The following is a 24,215-nucleotide window of genomic DNA, read 5'->3' as shown; positions in this document are numbered from 1 at the left end:
AGGTTTATGCAAAGATCATCAGCTTGTTTGTCTAAAAGTATATATAACATCGATCATAAATATTGCCCAAGTGTCAGCTAATCCTGGATTAGCAGGAAAAACAGAGGAAGATTAGTAGTAACTTGATATTCCCGTCAATACTCAATCATATCCACTCACCGTTTTAATTGACGCTTGCTAATTGTTCTTGGAATAAAGAAACTTATCTTAGGTAATCAGATGCAAGGTTCTTTTGTTGGGGAATAAAAGAACAGACATGAAATGGCAAACTGCTAGAACCTTGTACACGGCAATGTCTGTACATGCACACCAGAGACCAGACACCGTACATACAGAAAACAACACAACAGGAGTCGCTTTACATCAAGGCCAATCAAAGTGCATTCTGCAATACCAATATGATACATGTGAGAAAGCACACCACACCATAAAGCCGCCCAATCTTTATACACACTACTATATACACTACTACTTGCTGCTCGGTAGCATCCCAATGCACTGTCAAACTGTACGTCGTCACTATCACAGATAAAATAATTCAGGCTAATTTCAGTGATTAACTACATCCTCTGAATCTTCTGAAGATGGTGAACTCAAACTTTCAGGCAATGCTGGTTCTGCTTCGACATTGTTTTCAGTCGCCTTGTGTTGTCTGCAAGCCTTGAATCTGAAGCAACACGATAAATGGTCGTTAACGATTCCTGCAACCTGCATGAAGGAGTAGATCGTTGTAGGGCCAACACACTGGAACCCGCGGCGCATCAAGTCCTTGCTTATGGCTTCAGCTTTCGGCGTCTTTGTAGGTACTTGGCGAGCATAGCGGAAGCAGTTCGTGATGGGCTTGTGGTTCACAAAGCTCCAGCAGTACTTTCTGAATGATCCGAATTCCTGAACCACCTGCAGATGAACATTTCCAAAGTTCAACACAACAGATACAGTCATACAGAGTTTATGGAGCACATGAGCTGTTTCATGTTTGATCAAATAAGGTGAATCTGAAATCATGTGCACAAGAAGGAAGCCCATGTAATATTTGGCCCATACAAACAAGGTCTCGGCCTCTTGGGCTTTCTCTGTATGGATAGATGGAAATGGATTCAGTGCTGTGCTGGTCAGCTGGTCTTTTATGCATTTGGCAAATGGTCAGAATTTCTCATGTTGACAGATTTCTGATGCCTATTTCCCCAACTATTAACGCCAAAATAGAAAACAGGAAAATATTGGCATTCAGCCTGATCAGAAGTGCAATCCTGTGCCCTCGTCCATCAGAGTAAACAAAAAGATTCAATGCAAGTGTGAATAACTGCAAGTATACAGACTCTGCACCTTCTGCAGTTGTTTGGCATTCGTTACAACAGCTCGTATCTTTTGCTCTGACAGCAGCATACTTCCATTTGATCTCAACAGGTTTATCTTCTTCTCTGTAAATTCAGATACGGACGCAATGTTGAAGCCATCAAACATCTCCCTGTTTCATATCTTACGTATCAGTCAATCAGTGGCCATTCTAAGATATCATTAATGAACAGAGTTTCAGTTGTGGAAACACACCTGAATTCCTCCCTCTTGACCAAAATAGCAGGCCAGGTGAGTTCAGCTAAGGCTTGTGATAGCGTGAGCAGCTCGAAGAGCGTACGATCGTCATGAACTGGAACTCCCCATTCTTCGTCGTGGAATGCAACATAGAGCGGATCTGAAGTGGGGGTACCACAAAAGCATAAGATTAGTTGACCACTGTGGGCCTATAATTTCATAAAGCTGAAAATTCAGGTGTTTCTTATCGCAGCAGAATGGATATCTGTAGTCTATACTAAAGATACATGATCGCCTGATCGGCAATTCCAGAATGTTCATGGATAACAATTACGGAGTTAATTAAAGCACAGGATATCCAGTACTACTATTTCATTAACGTACAATAGTCAACACAAAGACCCTGGTCCGTTTTTTCTTTTTGCATGTGTTGACAATCCAACAAAGGCAGAACACAAAAAGAAGTTTCAACCATAGCATAAACAGAAGGCAATTTCTTTCACTTATCGTAAGAACCATACTGCTTGGTGAATGGTGAAGCCAAAAAAAAAGGAGGAATCAGAAAAACAGTGAAGAACTCACCCGAGTTTGCGGAGATCCAGGAACACCTCATCCTCCCGACGTCCGGGCTGACCGCCGCCGCCGGCGGCGGCGGCGAGCTCCTACGCCTCGCTGACGGGATAAGCCTGCCATTCTCTCCTCCACCACTCTTGCCCCGCTTCATATGATCATCCGCCCCCCTCGGCTTCGAATTGGCCGGAGACCTGGCTCTCTCAGCTAGCTTGGCCCTGGCACTGGCTACGTTGGAGGAGGCGGGTAGGGCCGTCCGGACGCGGCGTAGCTCCGGCGAGGGGGACGCTGACCTGACGCCCGGCATTTGCAGTTGCGGAGTCAAAGCTTTCTCGAGATTTGCAGTGGTTGCTCAATGTTCAGTTCGGCAGGGACGAGCGGTTTATTAACGATGTTTGAAACGGGCGCGGAAGGACGGAGTTACCCCTGACGCGAGTGCCGGCCTAGCAGCCGAGCGCAGTGGTAGAGGCGTCATTTGCCCCTGCCGTGGTGGCGTCGGACAGGCGGCGGCCAGAGCGGCCGCGTCGGGCTGGGCGTCGCCGTCGGCTGCGGGTGCAACGGCCTCGGCACCAGGGGGTGGCGTCGCCACGACGCCACGTACCGTTACGCATAAGCATCGCCATACGCCGCTCGAATCCCAACACGTAGTCAGTCTCCGCCGCCCCGTCCAATTTGCACGGCCGGGGCTCCGTGAGCATGCTTGCGGCAGCCGGCCGCCGTTTCTATTTATCGCATATGCGAAACGGTTTCAACCCATCGCAAAAGCGCCGGCCGCTCATCGTCTTCCTCGAGCAGGGGGGAGCGGCTGCCGGCGGGGGTTGCGAGCTAGTGGAAAGGGAGGGGTGGTTGCTGGGCGGAGCGCCGGCGGCCGGGGTGGTGGTGGGCGGCGGCGGCCTTAGGATCCGGGGTTGCTGGAGTCCGAGGCGGCTCCATGGACTCCAGCTATAGAAGAGGAGGGGCCGGGGGCGGCGGCGGCGGCGGTTCGGCCGGCGGAGGGCGAGGCGGCGCTCCGGACAACTGGTGAGCGGTGGCCGGTGGCCGGTGGCGGGGGCGAGAGAAGGCAGCGGCGGTGGATGGACAGTACGGCGGCGAAATTAGTTAGCGCGGCGGTGATGAGGGCGGCGGCGGTCGACGGCGGGGCTGGGCGGGGCGCTCGGCCTATGTGATAGAGAGCGATGAATAGACGCCCCCGCAGCCGGCAGAGTTCCCGTCGGCAAAGATCGTCCTCCCAATGACATTCGACAAGTACACTGCAAATGTACTGTACTGAGCAATCCAAACTTAGCTATGCAAGGGACACGACAAGACGAAAGAACACAGAACTCAGCTACTGAAGAATGCGATAGGAGCAACCGATTGCTGGTTCGCATCACAGGCAGTCCTCCGCAACCACTGATTCGCATCACAGTGGTGCTGTGCTTTGTTTGTTCTTTTCCCTTGGAATTCGAAAGGAGCTTTGATACTCGGCAATTCAGCATTTGCGATATTGACTACCAGTTGGGATCTTGACCAGCCAATCTTTTCTTTCATCAATTTCAAATCTGACCATAAAATTATTGTCAACGAAGAACAATAATTAAGGATCTTGAGCTGAACATGACTGTAATTGAATCCTACTAAGAGCATCCGCTATTTGTTCTCCGGATAAAGAAAATAATGGTGGGTAATCAGATGTAAGGTTCTTATGTTGGGGAACAAAAGAACATCCAAGTCGTGAAACTGCTAGAATACTGCAATGTCTGTACATGGACACCGGGTACTAGGCACCGTACCATCAGAAGGAAAAAAAAACACAACAGGAGTCGCTTCGCTTTACATCAAGGCAAATCAATGTACATTCTGCAATACCAATATGATACATGTGAGAAAGCACACATCAGACCAGAAAGCTCCCAATCTTGTACACAATAACGGCACTTGCTATGATGTACTACTGTCAAACTGTTATGAGTTATGACTATCATAGATAAAAAAAATTCAGGCTAATTTCAGTGGTTTACTATATCTCTGTGATATCTGAATCCTCTGAAGATGGTGAGCTCAACCTTTTATCAGGCAATGCTGGTTCTGCTCCATCTCTTGGACTGCCTGTTACTACTTGCTCAGAGTTTCCCATAAGCATGGATTATGCAGGGAACCGCACGGTGTCGAACTAAGGATGTAATTGCACTCAACAAATCCACCAGCTTTTTGCCAAAATAATTGGACCTGCTACCAATCAAGCATTGCTGGGAATCGACAGGTCACACGGTAGGACAGCACTTGCAGATGGCAAGTTTATCTGGAGTGTTCATCAGCATCTGAAGAAAGACACGGCATGGTGTTACAAGTCAATAACAGTCAGCAAGAGAAGCTATATACAACAATTTATACATCAGTCATGAAGGGGAAAATAACTACTTACTGAAAAACAAAAGAGAGTGCTAATGCAAAAGCACTTGCCATTTCCCCAAGCAGTTGCATCAACAATTCGGACGCTCATATCATGCTCTTGCTAAACAAATTACTTCTCTGAGAAGTACATGGAATCCTGAAAATGCAGCGGCTCATTTCCCCAAGAGGTCCATCCAGGGAACAACTCTCTGGCAAAAAGCTCAATGCATCTTGGAGGTTTAGGACCTGGAATATATTCTGAAAGTAATTCTTTTACAGGTTAAGGATTGAGCGATTGACCACCTGTTATATTCAGCTAAAAAGAACCACATTGCATTAGTGTCTTTTCCAAGCTATAAAGAGTGAGCACCCAGAGCACTCATAATTACTAGGGTGTCTTTTCCAAGCTATAAAATGAAGTATTGCAGGGAAGGATACTCTCAAGTGGAGGTTTCCTTGAGTGGGCCCCCGGAACACTCATAATTACTTGGGGTCCTTCTAACAACTTGAAGTTTGATCCTTGCTTAGCATCTGTGTTCTACATGAACGAACCATGAGAATTAAACATATAAATTTAGAATACACCAGCAGAAAAAAGTCACAGTCAAGACAAGGGTCAAGTAAGCTGGTGGGATAAACTTACAACATTTATGTAGCCAAGGAGAAGGCATTCATAAGGCCTGTGATGGAACAAGTCGAGATCGCCAATTAGAGAACCATCATGTTTCACCTATGATTTGCTGAGAACTTTAGAATCAAATTGCAGGGGGGAAAATGATATCACAATAAAATTAGCAATTCTAACAGTGAAAATGCTGCGCCAGCAAGTGCCTAATGAGTAGAAGATAAACCTTCAGCCAATAAAATACAGTGGGATCTTTCACCCCCCAAGAAGGAAGCAACTCTTTCTCAACAAACATGCGCAATTTCTCCCGATTTGTAATCCATAAAACAAGAAGGGCTCCGGCTGGATGGGCAAGTTCTTGCACTGGAAGATACAATAAATATCTGTTGGGAAGTGTAGGATACCTACGGCATAAATTGTTGAATGAATGATCTTTCACTCTACAAGGTTCCTAACACAAAATCTGCTGATATTGAAATTACAATTAAGGAGATGGTGGATAGCGACAAGCATGACCTCATTTTAACCACATATGGTTTAGTTTTGCACACACAGCCAACTCATACTTTACTATTTTACAGAAAAAAAAAGAAGACAGTATAAACACTATATGGTCAGCTAAGGGTAATAATATCCCGACTACAATGGCCTATTGGAGACAACATTCTAACTTGAATATCAGCTAAAGAGTATACCTAAAACGAAGTATTTAAAACCAAGGGCATGTATTTGTTTAAAAAAAAAACAAGGGCATGTATCAGAAGCAAAAATAGAATTTTGTGTTCAGACATGAAACTGACAGATGTAAAGGATAAAGCAATATCTGATGAGAAGGACTGAGAAAATGCAAGTTGAGTCAACAACTATGGACCGATCCTGCACAATGTGGACCAGGATTAAGTCATAAGGTACATGTAGCGCTCAGGGCACTCAAGCTTCTATTTACTCGACAAAGAAAAAAAAGTGTATGGAAATTGTTATTAAATACTTGCTCACTTCATAGACAAATAAAATCCAAAGAACACTGAACTTACGCTTCTTTCTGACGAACACATCCATTCTCCCAAGGTGGGTCAACAACTATAAGATTATACCCTTGATTTGAACTACCTAGAGAAAAAAGGGCAGCAAACAACAAAATAAGGAATCCTTCATTAGCAATGAAAGATGTGTGCGTATTTAGCCATTTCGATGCTACATTCTAGCATACCAGGAATGAGATCTCGAACACGTTCAAAGTCGCTCTTTATGTCAATGGGTCACCCAGAGCATGAAAAGGCATTTCAAAATTAAGGGCGGATCATTCAGTTAGCTGAAGCTTTATGTAACAAAAAGAAGGATGTTTACTTACCATTAAGAAGCAACTTCCTCTTGGTAAAATGTAGTGCCTGTTCTGGAAGTCTCCCTCCGCTTCGTCAATCGCTTCAACACTGATTATGCTATTAAACAGTGGAAAGGATGTCTTTCGGGCATTAATGGAACCTATGACATCAGAATGAACATATTACTGCTTCAGTATTCCATCATGTACCTGCAAACATGGTAATCAAGAAATAAAGCATATGCAACATTATTTTACCTTCCCCATGGCCCAGAACATGGGGCTTCCAAAAGCAAATAGTGATCTCATAGAAAGGTGCTCGCCATGAGGTTCCAAGCTCAACGAAATTATTCTCAGAACCACTTCCCACATCAAGTTTGTGCTCCTTGCCCTCCATCATCTTGGAAAGGCGCTCCAGTAGATATTTATCCTTAATGAGTGATTCGTGTGCACTCAAGAGTAAATGCCTCACTTCCTAGTAAGAGGTAACGACAAAGTATTCAGTAATTAAAATACTATCACTTAACTTGTAAAACACACTTCAGAATTCTCTACAGCCTCCAAACAAACATTCTGTCTCCATTTTCGACTACCTAAAGTTCAAAATCATCTGGCACGCAGTCAAAGCCGGCCAATAATCCTAGTAACTGCACTGGATCAATACTAACAGTTTAAACCAATGTTTCAGCGATGCCGCAGCCACAGCAAAGCGGTTAATTGGAATGATGCCATTACAATTCTGCGACTTCTCTGATGTACCATTACAATTCAGCTATTTGCAACCGTGCCATTACAATTCGCTCTCTACCTGGCTCATGCCATTTTCTACGGCCGTGGCGACGTCGGGCCCACCTACAGGCCGGCGTACCCATACGATTCTTCCGTATGGACGCCTTTGCCCCTCCCCGACTCGGATAGAGCCCGAGCCGAGCCGAGGGTGTCTCGCCCGTCCCCACACCCAGCCGCATCCCCTGTTCTTCCCCGCCGTCGCCATCGCCGTCGCCGTCGACCTCCCCACGTGCTCCTCCTGCGCCGGTTTGAAGCCATCGATGAGGGGCAACGGGATCTCCGTGAGGGCGTCGTCAGGGTCGACCTCGGCCGGTGTCGTCAGTCAGGGGAATCATGTTCGCCTGGAAGATTGCCCTTTCTGCCGTTGCCGCTTGATCTGTATTCGGAGCAAGCAACCGGACACCTACAACGAGCTGTTCTACAAGTGCCCGAACAACGTGAAGGTTAGTTTGCTTCGATTTTGTTGCATCTGTGCCGATTTTGGTGGATCGTGACAATGCTAGGGTTTGGGTACTGTGGCAGGGGGATCCCACAACCTGTGGATTCATATGGTCGGAGCTTCAGTACGAGAGCTACTTGCGCAAGCTGGATGCACAGAGGGCACGGTGGAAGCGTGATTGTGGTGAAGTTGAGGCTGCTGCAGCTGCTGCTGAAGAGAGCAAAGATGGTGAAGAGATAGATGGCCAATCTGGCGAGGTGATGGCCCAGATTGAACAGATGAAGCTTCAAATTGACAGTGCTCTGGGAGAGATTGCGAAGCTGCAGATGCAGATGGGTGAACTGAAGACAAGCATCATGGGAGCTTTAGTGGTACCTGTTGTATGTGTTTGTGTTGGCATTGTGCTTGTGCTGACAATGTTGTGGAAGTGATTCCAGTCATTGTTAGCTAGAAGTGATGGTAGTGTAGTTAGTCAGCCTTAGATGGTAGTGTAGTTAGTCAGGTTTTAGTGTAGTTGTGTCTCGGTGAAGCACCTCATTTTGCAGGTTTGAGTGTGTGCCCTCCTTTTGCTTACTTTGCTGGGACATGTGTGACATGCCATAACAGTTTGTGAAGCTGAATGTCATAACTTATTGTGGTGCTGAAATGAAATGGATGACTTATCTGCCTATCTGAATTCTATCATGGCACATTTGAATTCTGTCATAACTTATTGTGGTGCTCAAATAAAATGGATGGATGGAAACATGGTGAAATATTCTGCCATAACAGGCTGATCTACATAACAGGTTCAACAGCCATATCAGGCTGACCATACAAGACAGGTTCAACAGCCATATCAGGCTGACCATACAAGACAGGTTCAACAGCCATATCAGGCTGACCATACAAGACAGGTTTCACAGCTGAAGCTACATAGCAGATTCACAGCTGGAGCATTACAAAAGCTAGACAGTTTACAAAAGCCAGATGCACAGCTGAAACATTCAAGATCCTCCAGCTGACATGTTCAATCAAGCTTTCAGGCTCCTAACAACACTTGGGGCTGGAGCAACTTCAGCTTGCTTCTGTTTTTTCTTGGCTGGGGTCTTCTTCTTCTTTGGTGTCTTCTTCCTCTTTGGGGACTTCTTCTTCTTGGGTGGCTGCTGTGATGGTCCAGCAGTGTCTTCAGTAGGTTGTCTTTTTCTACATTCCAAAGAATTGCAACGTGAGTGATAGGCCCAGAAACAAAATAAAACTGAAAAGGACAGATTACTACCTCTTCTTTGGAGTTGCTGTTTCTCCATCTTCTCCAACCACAGGCATCTGGCAAGTCTTGGCGAAGTGCCCAAAGTCTTTGCACCTGCTGCATCTGACCTTTTTTTTTGTTGCCTTCTTCTCTAGACAACCCCTAATCCTTTGTTTTCTTGGTCTTCCTGCTGATCTTCCCAACAGAGGAGGGTACACCTTAAAGCCAAGATCCACAGTTGGCCATTGAGATCTGTCAGACATTGCTTCCACTCTTCCTTCATATGCAGCCCTGAACTTAGCAACTGAATAATACTGATGCACATAGTCCCCAATATTCATCCCTCTGTTGGACAAAATCCATGCCAAGGCATGTCTACATGGTTTACCAGTTAGTTGTCACTCTCTACATGAACACTTGTGGTTTGCCAAGTCCACAGAGTGCCTCCTAGTATTGTTCCACTTGTCAATTAGGGTCACCTCTGCAATGTCTTCATCACTTCTGGCAACCTTAACAACCTGTAGGTTCATGCTGATTGCATTCAGTTCCTTCATCACATTTGGCAGAATTCCATCTTCCATCTGCCTTGCTATCTTCTTCCTAAGATACCTCTTCTCCATAATCAGCTCTCTCAAACCATCAACCAGTTCATGTAGCAACAGACCCTTCAAATGCCTCATCTGAGCATTGAAACTCTCAGAAACATTGTTGGTCAAATAATCACACTTGGAGGATTCTGAGAATCCACTTCTGTACCATAACTTATTGCGGTGCTCTTCCAGAAAATCTATAGCATCTGAGGCAACCTCAAAAATTTTCTTCATGTGCCACCTGAATAATCCCTCTCTGTAGCTTCTGGCAGCTGGATACAAGTGCTCTGTAAACACATCTCCTTGATAGGACTTCATGAAGTTGCCATACAGATGGCTCATGCACTCTCTGTACTCAGCAGTTGGAAAAACAACACCTACTGTTGTCTCAAGACCTTTACATGCATCTGTACAAATGGCCAGGCCCTCTGGTATCCCTACAGCTCTCTGCAATTGCTCCATAAACCAAGTCCAGTTCTCCTCAGTCTCTGAATCAAACACAGCATATGCCAGGTGATACAACCAGTTGTGCCCATCTACAGCAGTGGCTGATGCCAACTGACCTGTGTATTTACCATTCAGTTTTGTGGCATCTACACCTATATATGGTCTACACCCTGCTAAGAATCCATCTACACATGACTTCAATGCTACAAAAATACTCTTGAAGCGCATCTTCTTATTTTTCCTCTCTAAATCAATCTCAATCAGACTACCAGGTGAACTGAGCTCCATCTGTGCTTTCCAATTCAACAATAACTGAAAACTCTCTTCATATTTACCATGAACTTGCTCTAGTGCAAGTTTCAAACCAGACCAAGCCTTTGAATACTTCAACTTGATGCCATAATCCCCCTCCTCTACTTTTTCTTTGGCATCCTTTGCACCCTTGCCAGGATTCTTCTTCACCCAGTCAGACAGTCTGTCAGCAACCCACCCTTGTGTAGTCATTTTGCTTTCCCTCAGTTTTGTAGTAGGGCAATTGTGCTCAGCAGGAAGGACTTTTATCTGCACAACATTAGTTAACAGGTTAGTCAATTATCAGCAAACACTACAACCAAGAGCAACAGTCTTAACAAAGCATATTTACCTCAATTGTCTTGGTACCATTAACTCTAGAAGCATGTATTCTCCATGGACATCTTGTATGGGCACACTTGGCAATGAACCTGGTCTTATCTGTCTTCAGGTCAGTGAACTCAAAGCCCCTCTTCACTGCATAATGCTTGACTGCTTTTCTGAATGTCACAATATCAAGAAATAATGAACCCTTCTCAATATTTGGGTGCTCAGGATCATGTATCACATTGAACTCCTGGGATCTGCATCATTTATCTCTACCTCAACTGGTCCTCCACCTCCTTCACCTCTTTTCTCTCCTTCACCTCCTTCAGCTCCTTCCCCTCCTTCACCTCCTTCAGCAGCAGGAATATTTTCATGAGATTCAGTTTGTTGTGCATGAGATTCAGGCTCTGATGTTGCTGCAGTTGATGGTGGCACAGGCATATAGATGTGCTCATCATCCGCACCAACATATTCCTCCTCATTATCAAATAAGTCAGTGAATAGAACATCTGCCTCCTTAGCTGCAGGCTCTTCTGAATCTGCCACTTTGTATGCAGACACTCCAGTTGGGTTAGCAGGCACCCCATCAGTAGGTGGCACCACACACAAAGGCTCTAACTCATCAGTTAGCACAACCTCTGAAATTTTGGTATTATCTAGGATAGCTACAACCACATGGCAACACATCTCTGACTCATACATCTCAAACATCTGATGCAATTGAAATTCTTCAGTTAACCTAATGTCCTCACCCAACCTCTTGTGATAGAACCAGACTGTGGCAGACTGGGTTGGTGCCCATTTCACTTCATTTTGCAGACTTGTCATCAACAATTCAAGCGAAAACGAGCCCATCTCCACATCCCACTTAATCACCCGACCCTTAGAGTAAACTTTCCTACCCATCGGATCCACTGTGAGGAACCCTTCCACCAAAATCTCTAACGAGAACAAATCAACCCTATACAGACGAAGCAAATCAACACGACCTACGATTCCACACGTCCTCAAGTCAGATGCGGGGAGATTTTGGTGTACCTGGACTCCACGCCGTTGACCTCCATCGCCCCCGCCCCCGTTGGGGTGGGGGGGCGGGTCCATGGAAGGGGAACTCGCCATCCACTTCAGGCCCCGGAACTCCCTTCGTGACTTCCTCTCCCGCCGTCGCCTGCAGGTCGTCGCCGCCGGCTAGTCGCCTCCTCAGCTTCTAGGGTTAGGGTTCGTCGGGAGGGGGAACGCGAGGCGAGCGAGTGAGAGCCAGGGAGTGAGAGCGACGGAGTCAACGGGCTCTATCCGAGTCGGGGAGGGGCAAAGGCACCCATACGGAAGAATCGTATGGGTACGCCGGCTTGCAGGTGGGCCCGACGTCGCCGCGGCCATAGAAAATGGCATGAGCCAGGTAGAGAGCAAATTGTAATGACACGGTTACGAATAGCTGAATTGTAATAGTATATCATAGAAATCGCAGAATTGTAATGGCATCATTCCAATTAACCCTAAGTATTACACATCACCTGGTGCCGCGCTTCAGCGATCCGCTCCATGGCATTGAGCTCCCTAGGCTTCGACTTCTGGTTACGCTTGCGCTTCCTCCGTTTCTCGGGCGGCTCGGTCTCTGGGTCGCCTACCTGACGCGGCGGCTCGAAGCTTCTGGAGTAGTAGGCAGAAGGGATGACGCGGAAGCGCTGGTAGGACCCGTTGATGAGGCGGACCGGGTCGAGGAAGGTGGCTCCGGTGCCGGTGCCGGTGACGTTGAGGCGGTAGACGCCGGTAGCCTCGAACGACCGCAGCTCGTCGGAGATTTCCATCTGCGGCAGCAGCGGCAAGGGTTTGGGTGGGCGTTCGTTACCCTCAATCCGACCTCTGAATCGCTGGTTCTTCCTTCCTTCGGTCCTGCGCGGCCGGCCGCCGCCGCCGCCGCCGCCGCCGCGGGAGAGCGCGGGCAGCCTCCCTCCACCTCAGGTAAGCGCCGCCGCCAAATTATAGCGCGCGCGCGGGTGTGGAGGTAGGTCATCAGGTCAGGGAGGCACGCGCCGCCGGTTGGTTCACGTATGGTTTCTTCAAACCATAACTAAATGGAATTGTATCGATGTTATCTATCCTCGCAGCTATGTTGCCTGGGCCATCTATTCCAGTGCTGTCGCAGGTAAAATGTCTATGTCTACATAGATAAAACTTTGATTGCGGGATGTATGGATGCACTGTTTATATATATCATTATAATCCTGTAAAAAATGCTGGTCACACGTATGCTGTTTTTGCTACCCCCCCCCCCCCCCCCCAAACACCCCAAGCATTTCTCTTTAGATTGTTGTATTCATTCTAAGTGCTATATCAACACTTCTATAATTGTTCTAGATACAATGTTGGGTTCATATCCACATGCTCGCTTGTATATTCATTTTTAGTGATCATATCAAGTATATTGACCTTTTTCACGACCACTTCCTGTGAGTACTCTAACATGCACTGTCATCTTTTGTAGTCTTTTCTGGTTTGGCAGCTTATCTTATCTGTCCTCATCTTGGGAAGGAAATATAGAGCAAACCAAATTCTTGGCTGCATGCTTGTCACCGCTGGAGTAATTTTAGCAGTGGCTAGGTTTGTATTGGAATAGTTAGTCTTCTATTTTTTCTTTCTCTTCTGTTGTACTTCCATATTGGGCACTAAATACTACTGGATATTATTGAAGCACCTTGGTTCATCCTTGATACTACTGGTTGATTGTAGGATGTGCAGGCAATAAGAGTATTTGCATGTGCCATTCCACTTTGCGATAAGTAATCACAATAACACTAATTTTCTCATAAAAGTTAGTGACATAAATATTAACCAGTACATAGATATTTAACACTTAACAGATTGCTTGTGTATTCTGAGTTTTCAGTGGCATAGTACTGAGAATAAACCTGATATTCCCACAAGACATAATATATATGTCTTGTCCAAAAGCTTGGAAAAATACAAACTGAGAAATGTTTATGGTGGATCAGTTGTATTCTCATGAATTTTTTAGTGGTATTGTGCTCATGATTTGATTAACTTTTGTGTGCTTTGTCATGATTTTTTCTTTATGAAAATGTAGTGGAGCCAATGGTGGTCCATTTCTATCTGAACTCAATTTTTTCTGGCCAGCAGTAATGATAGCTTCAGCTGCATTTCAAGCTGCTGCTTCCATTATCAAGGTTGAGTTTCCTCATCAGTAGTGTTGTGGTGGAATTTTCAGGTTACTCAGCTCCATTATTCTTTTTTGCACTCCTGCAGGAGTTTGTTTTCATCGATGGAGCGAAACGCCTTGAGGTTTGTATAATTTCATTAGCTGTTTGTTTATTTATGTCATTATTTTTTCTGATACTGAAATCATGATTAGTTTTGGTTTTGGATGTTTACATAGGGAAAGCGGCCTGATATATTTATAGTCAACTCTTTTGGTTCAGGGTTCCAGGTAAATAACTGAGTTCTTTTCTTTTTGTTAACTGTATATTATGGTCAATACTGAAAACAGGAATGATACTAAGTTTAAGATCTTCTTTTGTACTCTATGATGCGTTACAAATTTATTGTGGTTTCTGGTTTGCTTATGAATCATAGAATGTTTTGTTCGTTGAAAATCTGCTATCTTGAATCGTACAGGCTCTTTTCGTTTTCCTACTCCTTCCATTTCTCTCTAACTTGAAAGGAATACCTTTTGCTGAACTCCCTGCGTACCTAAACCGTGGTGCTGCATGCTTTCTGAATATTGGAGGGAACCTAAAGGGTAAGTACATTTCTTATTTTCTTGTAGTGTACCTTCAGATGGTAAATAAGCATTATCTCATATTTTGTAACTTCAAATCTGTGGTGATTGGATGGAATCTTCGAGAGTTGAATAGTATCCTTTTTTTTGTTTGGTCGGTGTAATTGTTCGGTTATGCATGTCACAGGAATATATTTACCAAACTCAAAATACTTTAGTCCATTAGTGTATCACTGATTACCTGTAATCTATGATGCTAGATTATTTATTAAATGTTTCAATTTTCAGATTGCCATGGAGCTCCTCTGCTACCACTACTCTACATGGCTCTGAACATAGCCTTCAACATTTCTGTGCTTAATCTGGTGAAGATGTCTACTGCTGTGGTTGCTTCACTAACATCAACTTTAGCAGGTTATGCAACAGTTTGTTCTCCCTCTTCATATTTTGATGTTGAACCAAAGTACTAGTGTCAGCCAATCTGGCAAGGGTATATAAAGCTTTAAGTTTCTAAAACAATAACATTTGAGGTGCCATGCTATAATTTTCTGCAGTCGTGTTAGGGCAGATTTCCTATAAGCACGTGGCAGACTGACTCGAGATTGCTTTCATACAATTTGCAACCAAGTTTCATGAAACAGTCCCTTTTTAATCTGAAGCATTTGTGATATGTTTCTTCCATTCGCTCTGTTTTATATCTTTTCTAACGTTATACTTCCCTGCAGTACCTCTTACCATCTATGTTCTGTCACTGCCTCTACCATATCTACCTGAAGGGACAAATTTGAGCACATCTTTTATAATTGGTGCTGCCACCTTAGTGCTTGGGCTGCTTCTATACAATCTTCCTCAAAGATCAGCTGATCAAATGAAGAAGGATTAATCTAAATCAACATTGTACATGAGGATGATAGGAAGCTATAGCTATTGGTGCTCCTTCATACAAGAAAAAAAGAATTGCATGAAATGAGCGGCACAATTTGATGCAGAACTTCTGCTGCAAACATTTGAGACACCACCTGGCTAACAGTATTCCAACTTCTGCTGTCAGTTCCTTTTTGTGCGAATGTAAGTATGGACTACTTACAATTTTCATGGTTGTATAGTGTTCGTTCTCACCATTTTTTGTGTGTTGGGGGGGGGGGGGGGGGGTACAAGAATGCCATGAGTTCCTTTGTCTCATAATCCGTGGCTCCTTTATATCAACGTGAACTTGTTTTTAGTATTTATCTATGTGCTCCTTACTGATTTCTTAGCTTGATGATAAGCATAACGCTCTTACCTTTTTTAGTAGATATCTGTGTAGCACTTTTAGCCTGATGATAGGCATAACATTGTGATTTGGACAACCATATCTCCACATCGGGGGCGGGGAGTTTCTACCCGCACGGCTATTGCCAAGGTTTAAACTGCAGAAGCAGATGCTTGGTTCAGGATTCCTGCGAACTGTCAGCAATTCCGAAACAGGTAAGTTTTGCCTTGCAGGCTTGCATTTTCTAGCACCATAACCTCAGAGCAGAAACTTGTCGGACAAAGCTCCTAACACCGACAACAGAGAATGTCGACAAGTCGGAGTCCGTTGCTTGGCCCGGTACCCATGTCCAAGTCCAAGTGGCATCCGTGGCCATACGTACACGCCCTGTCCTGATCCCACACGTCCGCATCGACATCTCCAAAGATTTTCTAGCCGCCGATGACGCTCGCGGAAGAGAGATATGCGTGGCAGACTGGCAGTAGCTTCACATCACTTCGGGAGCACGCATGAGTTTTGCCCCGGCTGAGTGTTCCAGCAAGGAACGAATTGAATAGCCAAACGGTTCCAGCGAACGGCCGTGTTTGGATGAGAGCGTGAATTTTTTTCCAAAAAAGACGAATGCATGCATGATGTACTAAATAAAGTTTATTTGTGATTTTTTTTTGCGGATGGTTGTAATTTTTCGAAATGAATCTAATAAGCCAAGTTTCATTATAATTGGCTGCAGTGATGCTACAGTAATCATGTTTAATCATCCTCTAATCGTACGGTCAAAAGTCTCATTAGCTATAGTATTATAGCTAATGAGGTAGTTTTGTAATTAGATTTTATTTAATACCTCTAATTAGTGATCAAAGTTCCGAAAAGTTTTGGCACGGCCGTTGTTTGCCAATCCGTGGCGGCCTTTTGTTTAATGGTGACAGTTTTGGCACGATGGGAATTTTCGGAGCTGCGTCGGTGGATGGGTGGTTTGGGTACTGGCGGAGTACTGCACTTTGTCCTGGATCCCTGTTCGTTGGACCCCGCATCGTGTTGACAAAAAATGGGTGTGTGCCTGTGTGGCACGTCATGCTCAGGCTGTGGTTTGGTCAGATATGTCCTCCAACAGAACGAACTCATGCCGATGTGGATTCTCATTTGGAACTTGTTAGCGGACGTCAGGCTGACCACACACCAGAGTCTCTTTCAGCTCAGCTGTGAACGCAACAGGACTCGGTCTCGCGGTCAGCTCCTGACCGCTGACCAGCCACACGACGCCATGCATGTAGGCACCGCGCTGACATAGGTTTGAGGCTTTGAGCTCATATCTTCCGGAGGAAAGAAGCTGGAGCACAACACTGTGATCTAGCCAATCCATGGAAACTCGACAACTTGAAGGGAAAAAAACATCGTATTGGAATCACCCATCCGTCGCTCAGGATCGGCGGCGCACAGCACAGGTTGCCAATTGCCACCCAGCAGCGGCCAGCACACAGGCTTGAGGGCTTGCAGGCAGGCACGTTCTCATCAGGAGAGATCACGCACGGGATCAAGAGTCCAGACCTCTCTCTGGAGGAGAGAAAAAAAAATGAATTTGTTTGGCGATGCAATGCAAGCCAAGCAACCTGTGGTCTGTGGTTTTGGATGGATCGATCGACCACCCGCGGCCAGCAATGGTGTAGCAAGGCAAGCATGGGCGAACCGTTAAGCGAGCGTGTCCGCCCAGACGGGGCACACACGCTCAATGCAAATCTCGCTGTCTCGCAGACATGCAAGCGTCTCGGATCCGCCGGTGGGGGCCTACCGGGCGCCGCCACCCATCAACACGTGTCGGACTGTTGGGCCGGCGAGCGAGCTGGCTGTGGATATAGGCGGCGCGGCCGGATCACCTCCAATACTCTTTAGTTTAATATTTATATTAATTTTTCAAAATAAGATTCTATTTTGAAAAAATAGTATGAAATTAATTAGAATGGGAAGTGCAATCTTTTTTTTTTTGAAAACGAAGTGCAATCTAAAGATCACCAATTTGCATCCAGTAGCATCTCTCAACGTGGGCACTAACGACGGAGACCACGTACGCGTGATTGAGGGGCAGCGCCGTCTGTCAGGAGGACACGCCAAGCAAGCGCGATCTCACTGGTCGTCATCTACTACTCTGCTGAATCTTGGTCCGACCAGAGGACGCGGTGTGAAAGTGGAAGCAGCTGGAAGCCTGGAAGACGACTAGCTGCGCGAGTATATCGGGACGCCATGGCCTCCGTGTGACACGCACATCTCGTGAACGCATGAACCCCGCACCACGCAGCATGGACGTGTGTATCCGAGGCGACCTAGGTTCAAATGCCGGTAGCTCGATCTCAATCAGCCTGCCTGCTGTCACGAGAATCTTAGGTGCCGGTGCTCTGCGAAAACTGAACACGATCTCTTTTTTTTTTGCGGAAACTGAACACGATCTTGATCCTGTGAACGAACACGATGAGCCTTTTGCTGCGATGTTCCGCGAATCCGCGTGCACAATCTTCTGAGAATCGATTTCGAGTTTTTTTACCGCCCATTGTACCAGTCGGCAACCCATTATTGCAGTAGTTGCAGATGCTGTAAGTTTTTGTGCGGCCGATAACGTAGATTCAAAACGAATCAATGTCATTCAAAAGCAGTGCGAGTGCTCGAAAAAATACATTCAGAAAACTTTTGAAACCACATGCAGTGTCGAGCCAAAACCAGGGTGCATACGGGAATGATCCAACAGATCGTATGACGTGTGCTGGCCGGGCTTTAGATCGGGGTCAGCCAGCCATCACGTGCCTGAGCCGAGCACGGCCCCGCATGTCAGCAACGTATGTGCCGGGAAAGGAAAACGGAGCCATGCCCACGCACCGTCCTTCTCTGAAGATTCCTGGGTCACCACGTGGTGGTCACGCCGTTCCCTCCCGGCCGCGGCCGGCTTTCTCCCTCTGGTCTTTTGGTCTTTTCTGCTGCGCGTCCGCCAGCTTTCGGCCGTTCACACTCGTCAAACCGGGTCCTGCTTTCAAGCTTAACTAGAACATTCGGCGCGATTGCGCGCCATACCATTTGAGCAATCAAATGTTAATAACTATAAGACAATAAAAAATGATAATTAACATGTTAACATATTAATATAGGTATCTATCTGACATTTGAATCATAAATATTACAGCACATCCGAGCATGAAGCTATCCTAGCCATCAGGTGTCTATCCAGCATATCAATCATGAGCATCACAATACATCCATCATCATGGTTACATGTTACATCCGAGCTCCAGTTTATCCTATCATCAGGTGTTTTTTCGGCATTCGAAGCATCAATATTACACCACATCCGAGCACTATAAATCTACATGCAACAAGTATGCATAGCTACCAAATAACCAGCTTTTGTTCGTCCAATCATGACAATACGAAATTGTGAGCTGGAACGTGTGATAGTTCTATATTTAATTCAACACTGAGGTTGGGGGTATATACACTAATAATTATCATATAAACTCCTGTGAGCGGGTTAAATCCAGCATACATAGATAGGTCGAGATCGACTCAACTTGTGCAGCCACACACAATCCTTCATGAGTTTGTTGCCTTCAGAACATGTGTGATTGCCAATGGGCATAATGCATCAATATTTGCTACAAAGAATAGAGTAACATAAGAGTAATTAAAGTGCCACTTAGTTATACATATTCAGAAGGTTAGTTTGCTTCTATATATATAATAAGAAAAATACTCATCATAAACAAACATGCATACTGAAAATAATTACTTTTTTGTTGTGGCTAGTTAAAAGCTAAGTAGATCTCAGCGCAGGTGAATCTGAGATCACACAAAGCTAAATTTGATGTGCTGCCTATTTCTCTGAAACGGTTGCAGGCAAGGACTTCGTTAACATCCTAAAACACGAGTAGTCTGAATCACACATGCAGATTAGCAATTATCAATGATAGAAATAATCTTCATCTAAGCAGTGTATATATATGAGTGTAGAAGCTTAAATCTATTTTACCGGAGTAATGCTCTCTGATCAGAAAAGGTTCAGACTGCTTCTTCTCTGTAGCATAAGAGCATGTTGGAAATCAGAGTCCTTAAATGCTATCTGCTTCTTAAGGAGAAGAAAAACTATAATTAGTCTTTGACCACTTAATCATGGAACATCCTAATTCTATTTCTACTCATGGAATAAGAAAGCTTTGACTGGCATAGTTAATCTAGGCAGTTGGGTATTCTATCTTGTCATGAATGGATATTCTCAGCAGTTGGCACTATTTTGAAACAAACAACAGAAATCAAATTCACTCAGAACTCATGAAGTTGATGTAACTAATACTTTGTGAAATAGTTATGTTAACATGTAAGGACTCAATCACTTGAGAACTATGTTATAGCAGTCAGAGGTGACAGTACAAGATAATGTGAATCATTTTAAATAGAGTTTCACAAACTTATATGAATCATTTTAAATAGAGTTTCACAAATGGCATTACTGATTTAATAAAGATATCACCTCCTTTCCTACGCTCCATCTATCCAGTCTGCAGCATAATATATTCTTAGAATATACAACTCCCTTCCAAAACTGTAGATGATTTCAGAAACAGAAAAAGACAGTTGAACATCCATTCATTATACTATCACGAGTACGCATGATTGGTGTATGTGTTATCCTGCTATAACTTCAATTCACTCTCAAAAGAAATTTGACCTGTGTCATACATTGTGTGAACTGGGAAAGCAAAAATTAGTTCTGCAATTGCAAAAATTAAGCTCTGCAATCACAAACCTCCATATGCCATACACCTCCATATATGGATCAGAGTAAGGAGATTAAGGGTGTAGGGTCGAGATGGCGGACTAGAGGGGGGGTGAATAGTCCTTTCTAAAACTAATTGCGTCGGCTAACCGAAACTTATGCGGAATTGAAACTATTCGCTTAGCCAAGACTACACCCCTCTAACTATAACTTTAAGGCACCTCCAAAAAAATCCTACACAAAGCAAATGGAGTGCCAAGCTAGTAAGAGCTCTCTTAAAAATTCTAAAGCCAAGTCACACAAGCCTAAGCACTAGTACTACACAAACCGGGGGAGCTCCTACACAATTCTAATGAGCAAAAGCACAAAGCCAACCTAAACTCACTAGATGCTCAAGGACAAGGATACACAATCCAAATCCAAGAGCTCAACTTGCTTAGTTACACAATCTAAGCAAGAGCAACTAATTAAGCTACACAAGCTAACTAGATACACTAGGATCTCTACTTCTAGCTACACAAGCAAGAAGTTGATTAGCAAGCTACACAAGCTAACTAATCACTAGAGAGCAACTACACAAGCACAAGATATAGAAGAATGTAAATACAATGCTTGTGATTTGGAGAATGCAAACCACCGAGAAGAATAGACAAAGTTGACACGGTGATTTTTATCCCGAGGTTCACTTGGTTGCCACCAAGCTAATCCCCGTTGAGACAAGCTCCAAGGTTGCCGCCGATCCTCTTGCTAGTGGTGACTCTCAAGCCACACTCTCCCACGTGGAGTGCTCACACCGAGCTCTAGCACATGATCCGGCCGGACCACTTGTTGCTCTTCACGTCTCGCTCAACTAGAGTTGCTCTTCGCGGCCCCCGCGGGGTGAGCACAATACCCCTCACAAACTCTTCTCCGGAGCACCGCACAAACTTCTTGCGGGCTTCAACGGAGTCTCTTGCCACCAAGCCATCTAGGAGGTGGCAACCTCCAAGAGTAACAAGCACACCGGCTTGCAACACGATCACCTAGTGCCACTCGATGCAATCTCTCAAAGCAATCGCACTAGAATCGCTCTCTCACTCGATCGGATGATTACTATCAAGTTAGAGTGAGTAGAGGGCTCTCAAGCACTCTCACACATGGACACTAAGTCCCCAAGGTGCTCTCTCTACTCAAATGGCCGGCCACACCCTCTATTTATAGAGGGAGGCCCCAAACTAGCCGTTACACTCAAATCCCGTGAAAACTGAGTTTTCGCGGACTGTCCGCCTCACAAAAACCGGACTGTCCGCCATTTAAAACCAACGGCTAGAACTGCAATGATTATGTGTCAGAGTCGACCGTTAGAGCCCCGGGCGGACTGTCCGCGCCCCTAGGGCGGACTGTCCGCGGTTCAAAACTTCGAACCAACCGATTTGCAAACGTCTCTGACTAAATCTGGAAGTTACCGGCGGACTGTCCGCTCCCCAGGGGCGGACTGTCCGCAGTTCAAAACGTGAGCACACACAGAAACCGCAGTGTTTCTGTCACAGAAATTTCAGTAGGAGGCGGACCGTCCGCCCCAAGGACCGGACGGTCCGCAGGTCATTTTGGGCACCCAAGACAGAACAACCAAGTTTCTGCGCCCGTTTCAGCTTTTAAAGGCGGACCGTCCGCCCCCATGGACCGGACGGTCCGCAGGTCATTTTGGACCACCCACAGAGCCAAAAACGGTTCTGTTTGAGCTCAACCGAGATAACGGCGGACCGTCCGCCCCTCAAGGGCGGACCGTCCGCAGGTCTAGGGCGGACCGTCCGTAGGTCTATTTCCAGCAGAAATATACATCGGTAAAACGACCATAACTCTTAGCTCCGATGTCCAAATTAGGTGATCTTGGACTCTATGGAAAGCTAATTCAGAGGGCTACACAACCCAACTGAATACTTGATCCAAAACACAATGGATCAAAGCAGTATTCCACTCCAAGAGCCACCTAATTTCCGGAGAACACCGAAAAACCTTTCTTACTTCCCAATGTTGATCAACATCAACTCCAACTCTTTCTCCTTTGCAAATGTGCCAACACAACCACGTGAACAACACCATGTGCATGTGTGTTAGCATTTCACAATCATTTTCAAAGGATTTTCACTTGATCTCACCACGCCACTCAATCCTAGCTACATTGCAATGTTAGATCGCTCAAGTGGCACTAAATGACCGATATGCAAACAAGTTTGCCCCTCTTGATAGAACGGCCATCTATCCTAAATCCGGTCATGCACTTCTCTACACAACCTTTGACCGGTGAAATGAAATGCCCTACAAGTCATACCTTTGCCTTGCGCATTCCATTTCATCTTTCCAAATATTGATGCCACACAAGCACCAAACTCCATCAAGCCTTTTGATCATCTTCATGAGTCAACACTTGGCTTGATCTTCCTTGAATGATATGATCCACTCCATATCATCACATGATCTCTTTGGTCCATCGATCTTGACCTTGCTCGCTCTTCACCGTTGCCTCGGTCCATTGGCGCCAAATCTTGCCCAAGCTTCACCGCCTCGCGGTCCATCACTTCAAAGCCTTGACTTGCCCTTCTCCATTGCAACCGGTCCATCAAGCCAAGCATTGTCTTGATCTTCTCCACTTTGGTCACATGACTCCATGTCATGTCTCATATGCAATGAGCTCCTCGATCACACTATATGAGCATAGCATCAACCCTTAGCCATTTCTCCACCATGGCACATGTTGCTAATACTAGTGTCTTTGTGTGGACTAATTTCCTGTGTATCTCAACATAAACACTTATTAGTCCACCTAAGTTGTCACTCAATTACCAAAACCAAACAAGGGCCTTTCAAAGGGGATTATTTCTCGTTACTATAGCAGCAACACAAAAATTTCAGGGATGAGGAATGGAGCAGTACATGGATCCAGACCTACAATGCACATTTCTGATAAAAAGTGATATGAGCAGATCTCGTGGCAAAATAATAATGGAGAGATAGGGGATGTGGATTATGACTCATGAGGAAGCACTTGTGGTCTGATTGCGGGCTGGGAATTTGGGGGAAATCACTTGCTATCTGCAAAATCACGTCTTGAATCAAGCACTCACGGCAAAGCACTAATAAATCTCACAAGATTTGCATCCAATGTCTACCAAATTAACTGAGAGGTGGGAACGGGGGGAATCACCCACCTGTTTCTTGCACATGGCACTGATCGATCAACACCTACATAGAAGAGAGGAGATATTATAGGAGGCCATGAAAGGGGAAGATCAGGAGAGAGGATACGGATGAGCTTGGCCTCAACTGCAAGAACAACAGACGGAGCCAAAGGACGCGCCGCCCTCTCGCCATCGGCCGGGACCGACCCACCGCGACGCGCCCCCGTGGCCTTCTGCTTGCTGCTCCATGCTGCAGCAGCCCATGCTGCGTCTGAGCTGGGCTGTTGTGCCCGCCCAAGCACCGGCGTCGGCCGGACCGTGCTGCATCGGCGTCCAAGCTCTGGGTGGTGCAGGAGGTCTTAGGCGGTGACGCCTGGGACCTAGTTGAGGAGCGCTAGGGTGAGGTCGGGCGGACGAGGGGCGGCATGCATGGTGGAGCTCCGTGGTAGATCCGAGCGGAGGAATGGGGCGCCGCTGCCCCCCGTGACGGATCTGGATCCCGCGGGAGCAGTCAGGGCGGCAGAGGCAGACGAAGTGGGAGAAGAGGAGGGGGTGGCGGCAGAGAGGCAGAGAGGTGGGAGAGAGAGTGCGGCGGCGGGGAGAGGAGAGAGGCCGTCGGGGAGGAGGGTGAGGGAGAGAGTAGAGTTGGGGCGCGGGAGGGGGGTTCTGCAAATGTGCCTCGCGGGGTGAATTTTTCCTCCTTCGGGTTGAATTAAATTGTAACATAAGGATTTATAGGAGAAATATATGAACGCAGTTTCTGTTAATTTTTTGCGTGCCGCACTA

At 45.8% G+C, this 24,215-nt stretch overlaps 2 protein-coding genes and 2 long non-coding RNA genes across 4 annotated transcripts; 1 reads left to right on the top strand and 3 right to left on the bottom strand.

Moving 5' to 3' along the window:
- Positions 1–357: 357 nt before the first annotated feature.
- LOC120648229 (methyltransferase-like protein 2) lies at positions 358–12,378 on the bottom strand. Its single transcript, XM_039924962.1, has 13 exons — positions 12,048–12,378; positions 6,681–6,897; positions 6,453–6,583; positions 6,312–6,345; positions 6,136–6,211; positions 5,328–5,505; positions 5,120–5,206; positions 4,915–5,014; positions 4,609–4,746; positions 2,116–2,454; positions 1,552–1,693; positions 1,327–1,468; positions 358–897 (listed from the first exon to the last, which is right to left on the bottom strand). The coding sequence occupies exons 1-13, from the start codon at positions 12,339–12,341 to the stop codon at positions 550–552; spliced, it is 2,226 nt and encodes a 741-aa protein (XP_039780896.1). The 5' UTR covers positions 12,342–12,378; the 3' UTR covers positions 358–549.
- Positions 12,076–15,496, top strand: LOC120646976 (protein CLT2, chloroplastic-like). The gene is made up of 8 exons (XM_039923544.1): positions 12,076–12,679; positions 13,019–13,134; positions 13,619–13,718; positions 13,798–13,833; positions 13,928–13,978; positions 14,167–14,290; positions 14,558–14,683; positions 14,995–15,496. Exons 1-8 carry the CDS (start codon positions 12,623–12,625, stop codon positions 15,150–15,152), a joined length of 768 nt encoding a protein of 255 aa, XP_039779478.1. The 5' UTR covers positions 12,076–12,622; the 3' UTR covers positions 15,153–15,496.
- A 3,122-nt stretch (positions 15,497–18,618) lies between these two features.
- LOC120646974 lies at positions 18,619–20,346 on the bottom strand. Its single transcript, XR_005664650.1, has 2 exons — positions 19,288–20,346; positions 18,619–19,153 (listed from the first exon to the last, which is right to left on the bottom strand). It is a non-coding gene; the product is annotated as an uncharacterized LOC120646974 (long non-coding RNA).
- A 2,771-nt stretch (positions 20,347–23,117) lies between these two features.
- On the bottom strand, positions 23,118–24,077 carry LOC120646975. Its single transcript, XR_005664651.1, has 3 exons — positions 23,576–24,077; positions 23,460–23,493; positions 23,118–23,343 (listed from the first exon to the last, which is right to left on the bottom strand). It is a non-coding gene; the product is annotated as an uncharacterized LOC120646975 (long non-coding RNA).
- Positions 24,078–24,215: the final 138 nt, after the last annotated feature.

This window comes from Panicum virgatum, chromosome 9K (genome assembly GCF_016808335.1).
Source record: "Panicum virgatum strain AP13 chromosome 9K, P.virgatum_v5, whole genome shotgun sequence".
Taxonomy (NCBI): domain Eukaryota; kingdom Viridiplantae; phylum Streptophyta; class Magnoliopsida; order Poales; family Poaceae; genus Panicum; species Panicum virgatum.
This window is presented reverse-complemented; position numbering and strand designations above follow the sequence as displayed.

Bases quoted from the DNA above. Each gene is read 5' to 3' on its own strand.
- LOC120646976 (XM_039923544.1), top strand. From the start codon at position 12,623: ATGTTATCTATCCTCGCAGCTATGTTGCCTGGGCCATCTATTCCAGTG. The intron at 13,135-13,618 runs GTTTGTATTGGA...ATGAAAATGTAG, and splicing joins GTAATTTTAGCAGTGGCTAG to TGGAGCCAATGGTGGTCCAT. The intron at 13,979-14,166 runs GTAAATAACTGA...TGAATCGTACAG, and splicing joins CTTTTGGTTCAGGGTTCCAG to GCTCTTTTCGTTTTCCTACT.
- LOC120648229 (XM_039924962.1), bottom strand. From the start codon at position 12,341: ATGGAAATCTCCGACGAGCTGCGGTCGTTCGAGGCTACCGGCGTCTAC. The intron at 5,015-5,119 runs GTAAGTTTATCC...TCGTTCATGTAG, and splicing joins TCCTTGGCTACATAAATGTT to AACACAGATGCTAAGCAAGG. The intron at 1,469-1,551 runs GTGTGTTTCCAC...GATATGAAACAG, and splicing joins GTCAAGAGGGAGGAATTCAG to GGAGATGTTTGATGGCTTCA.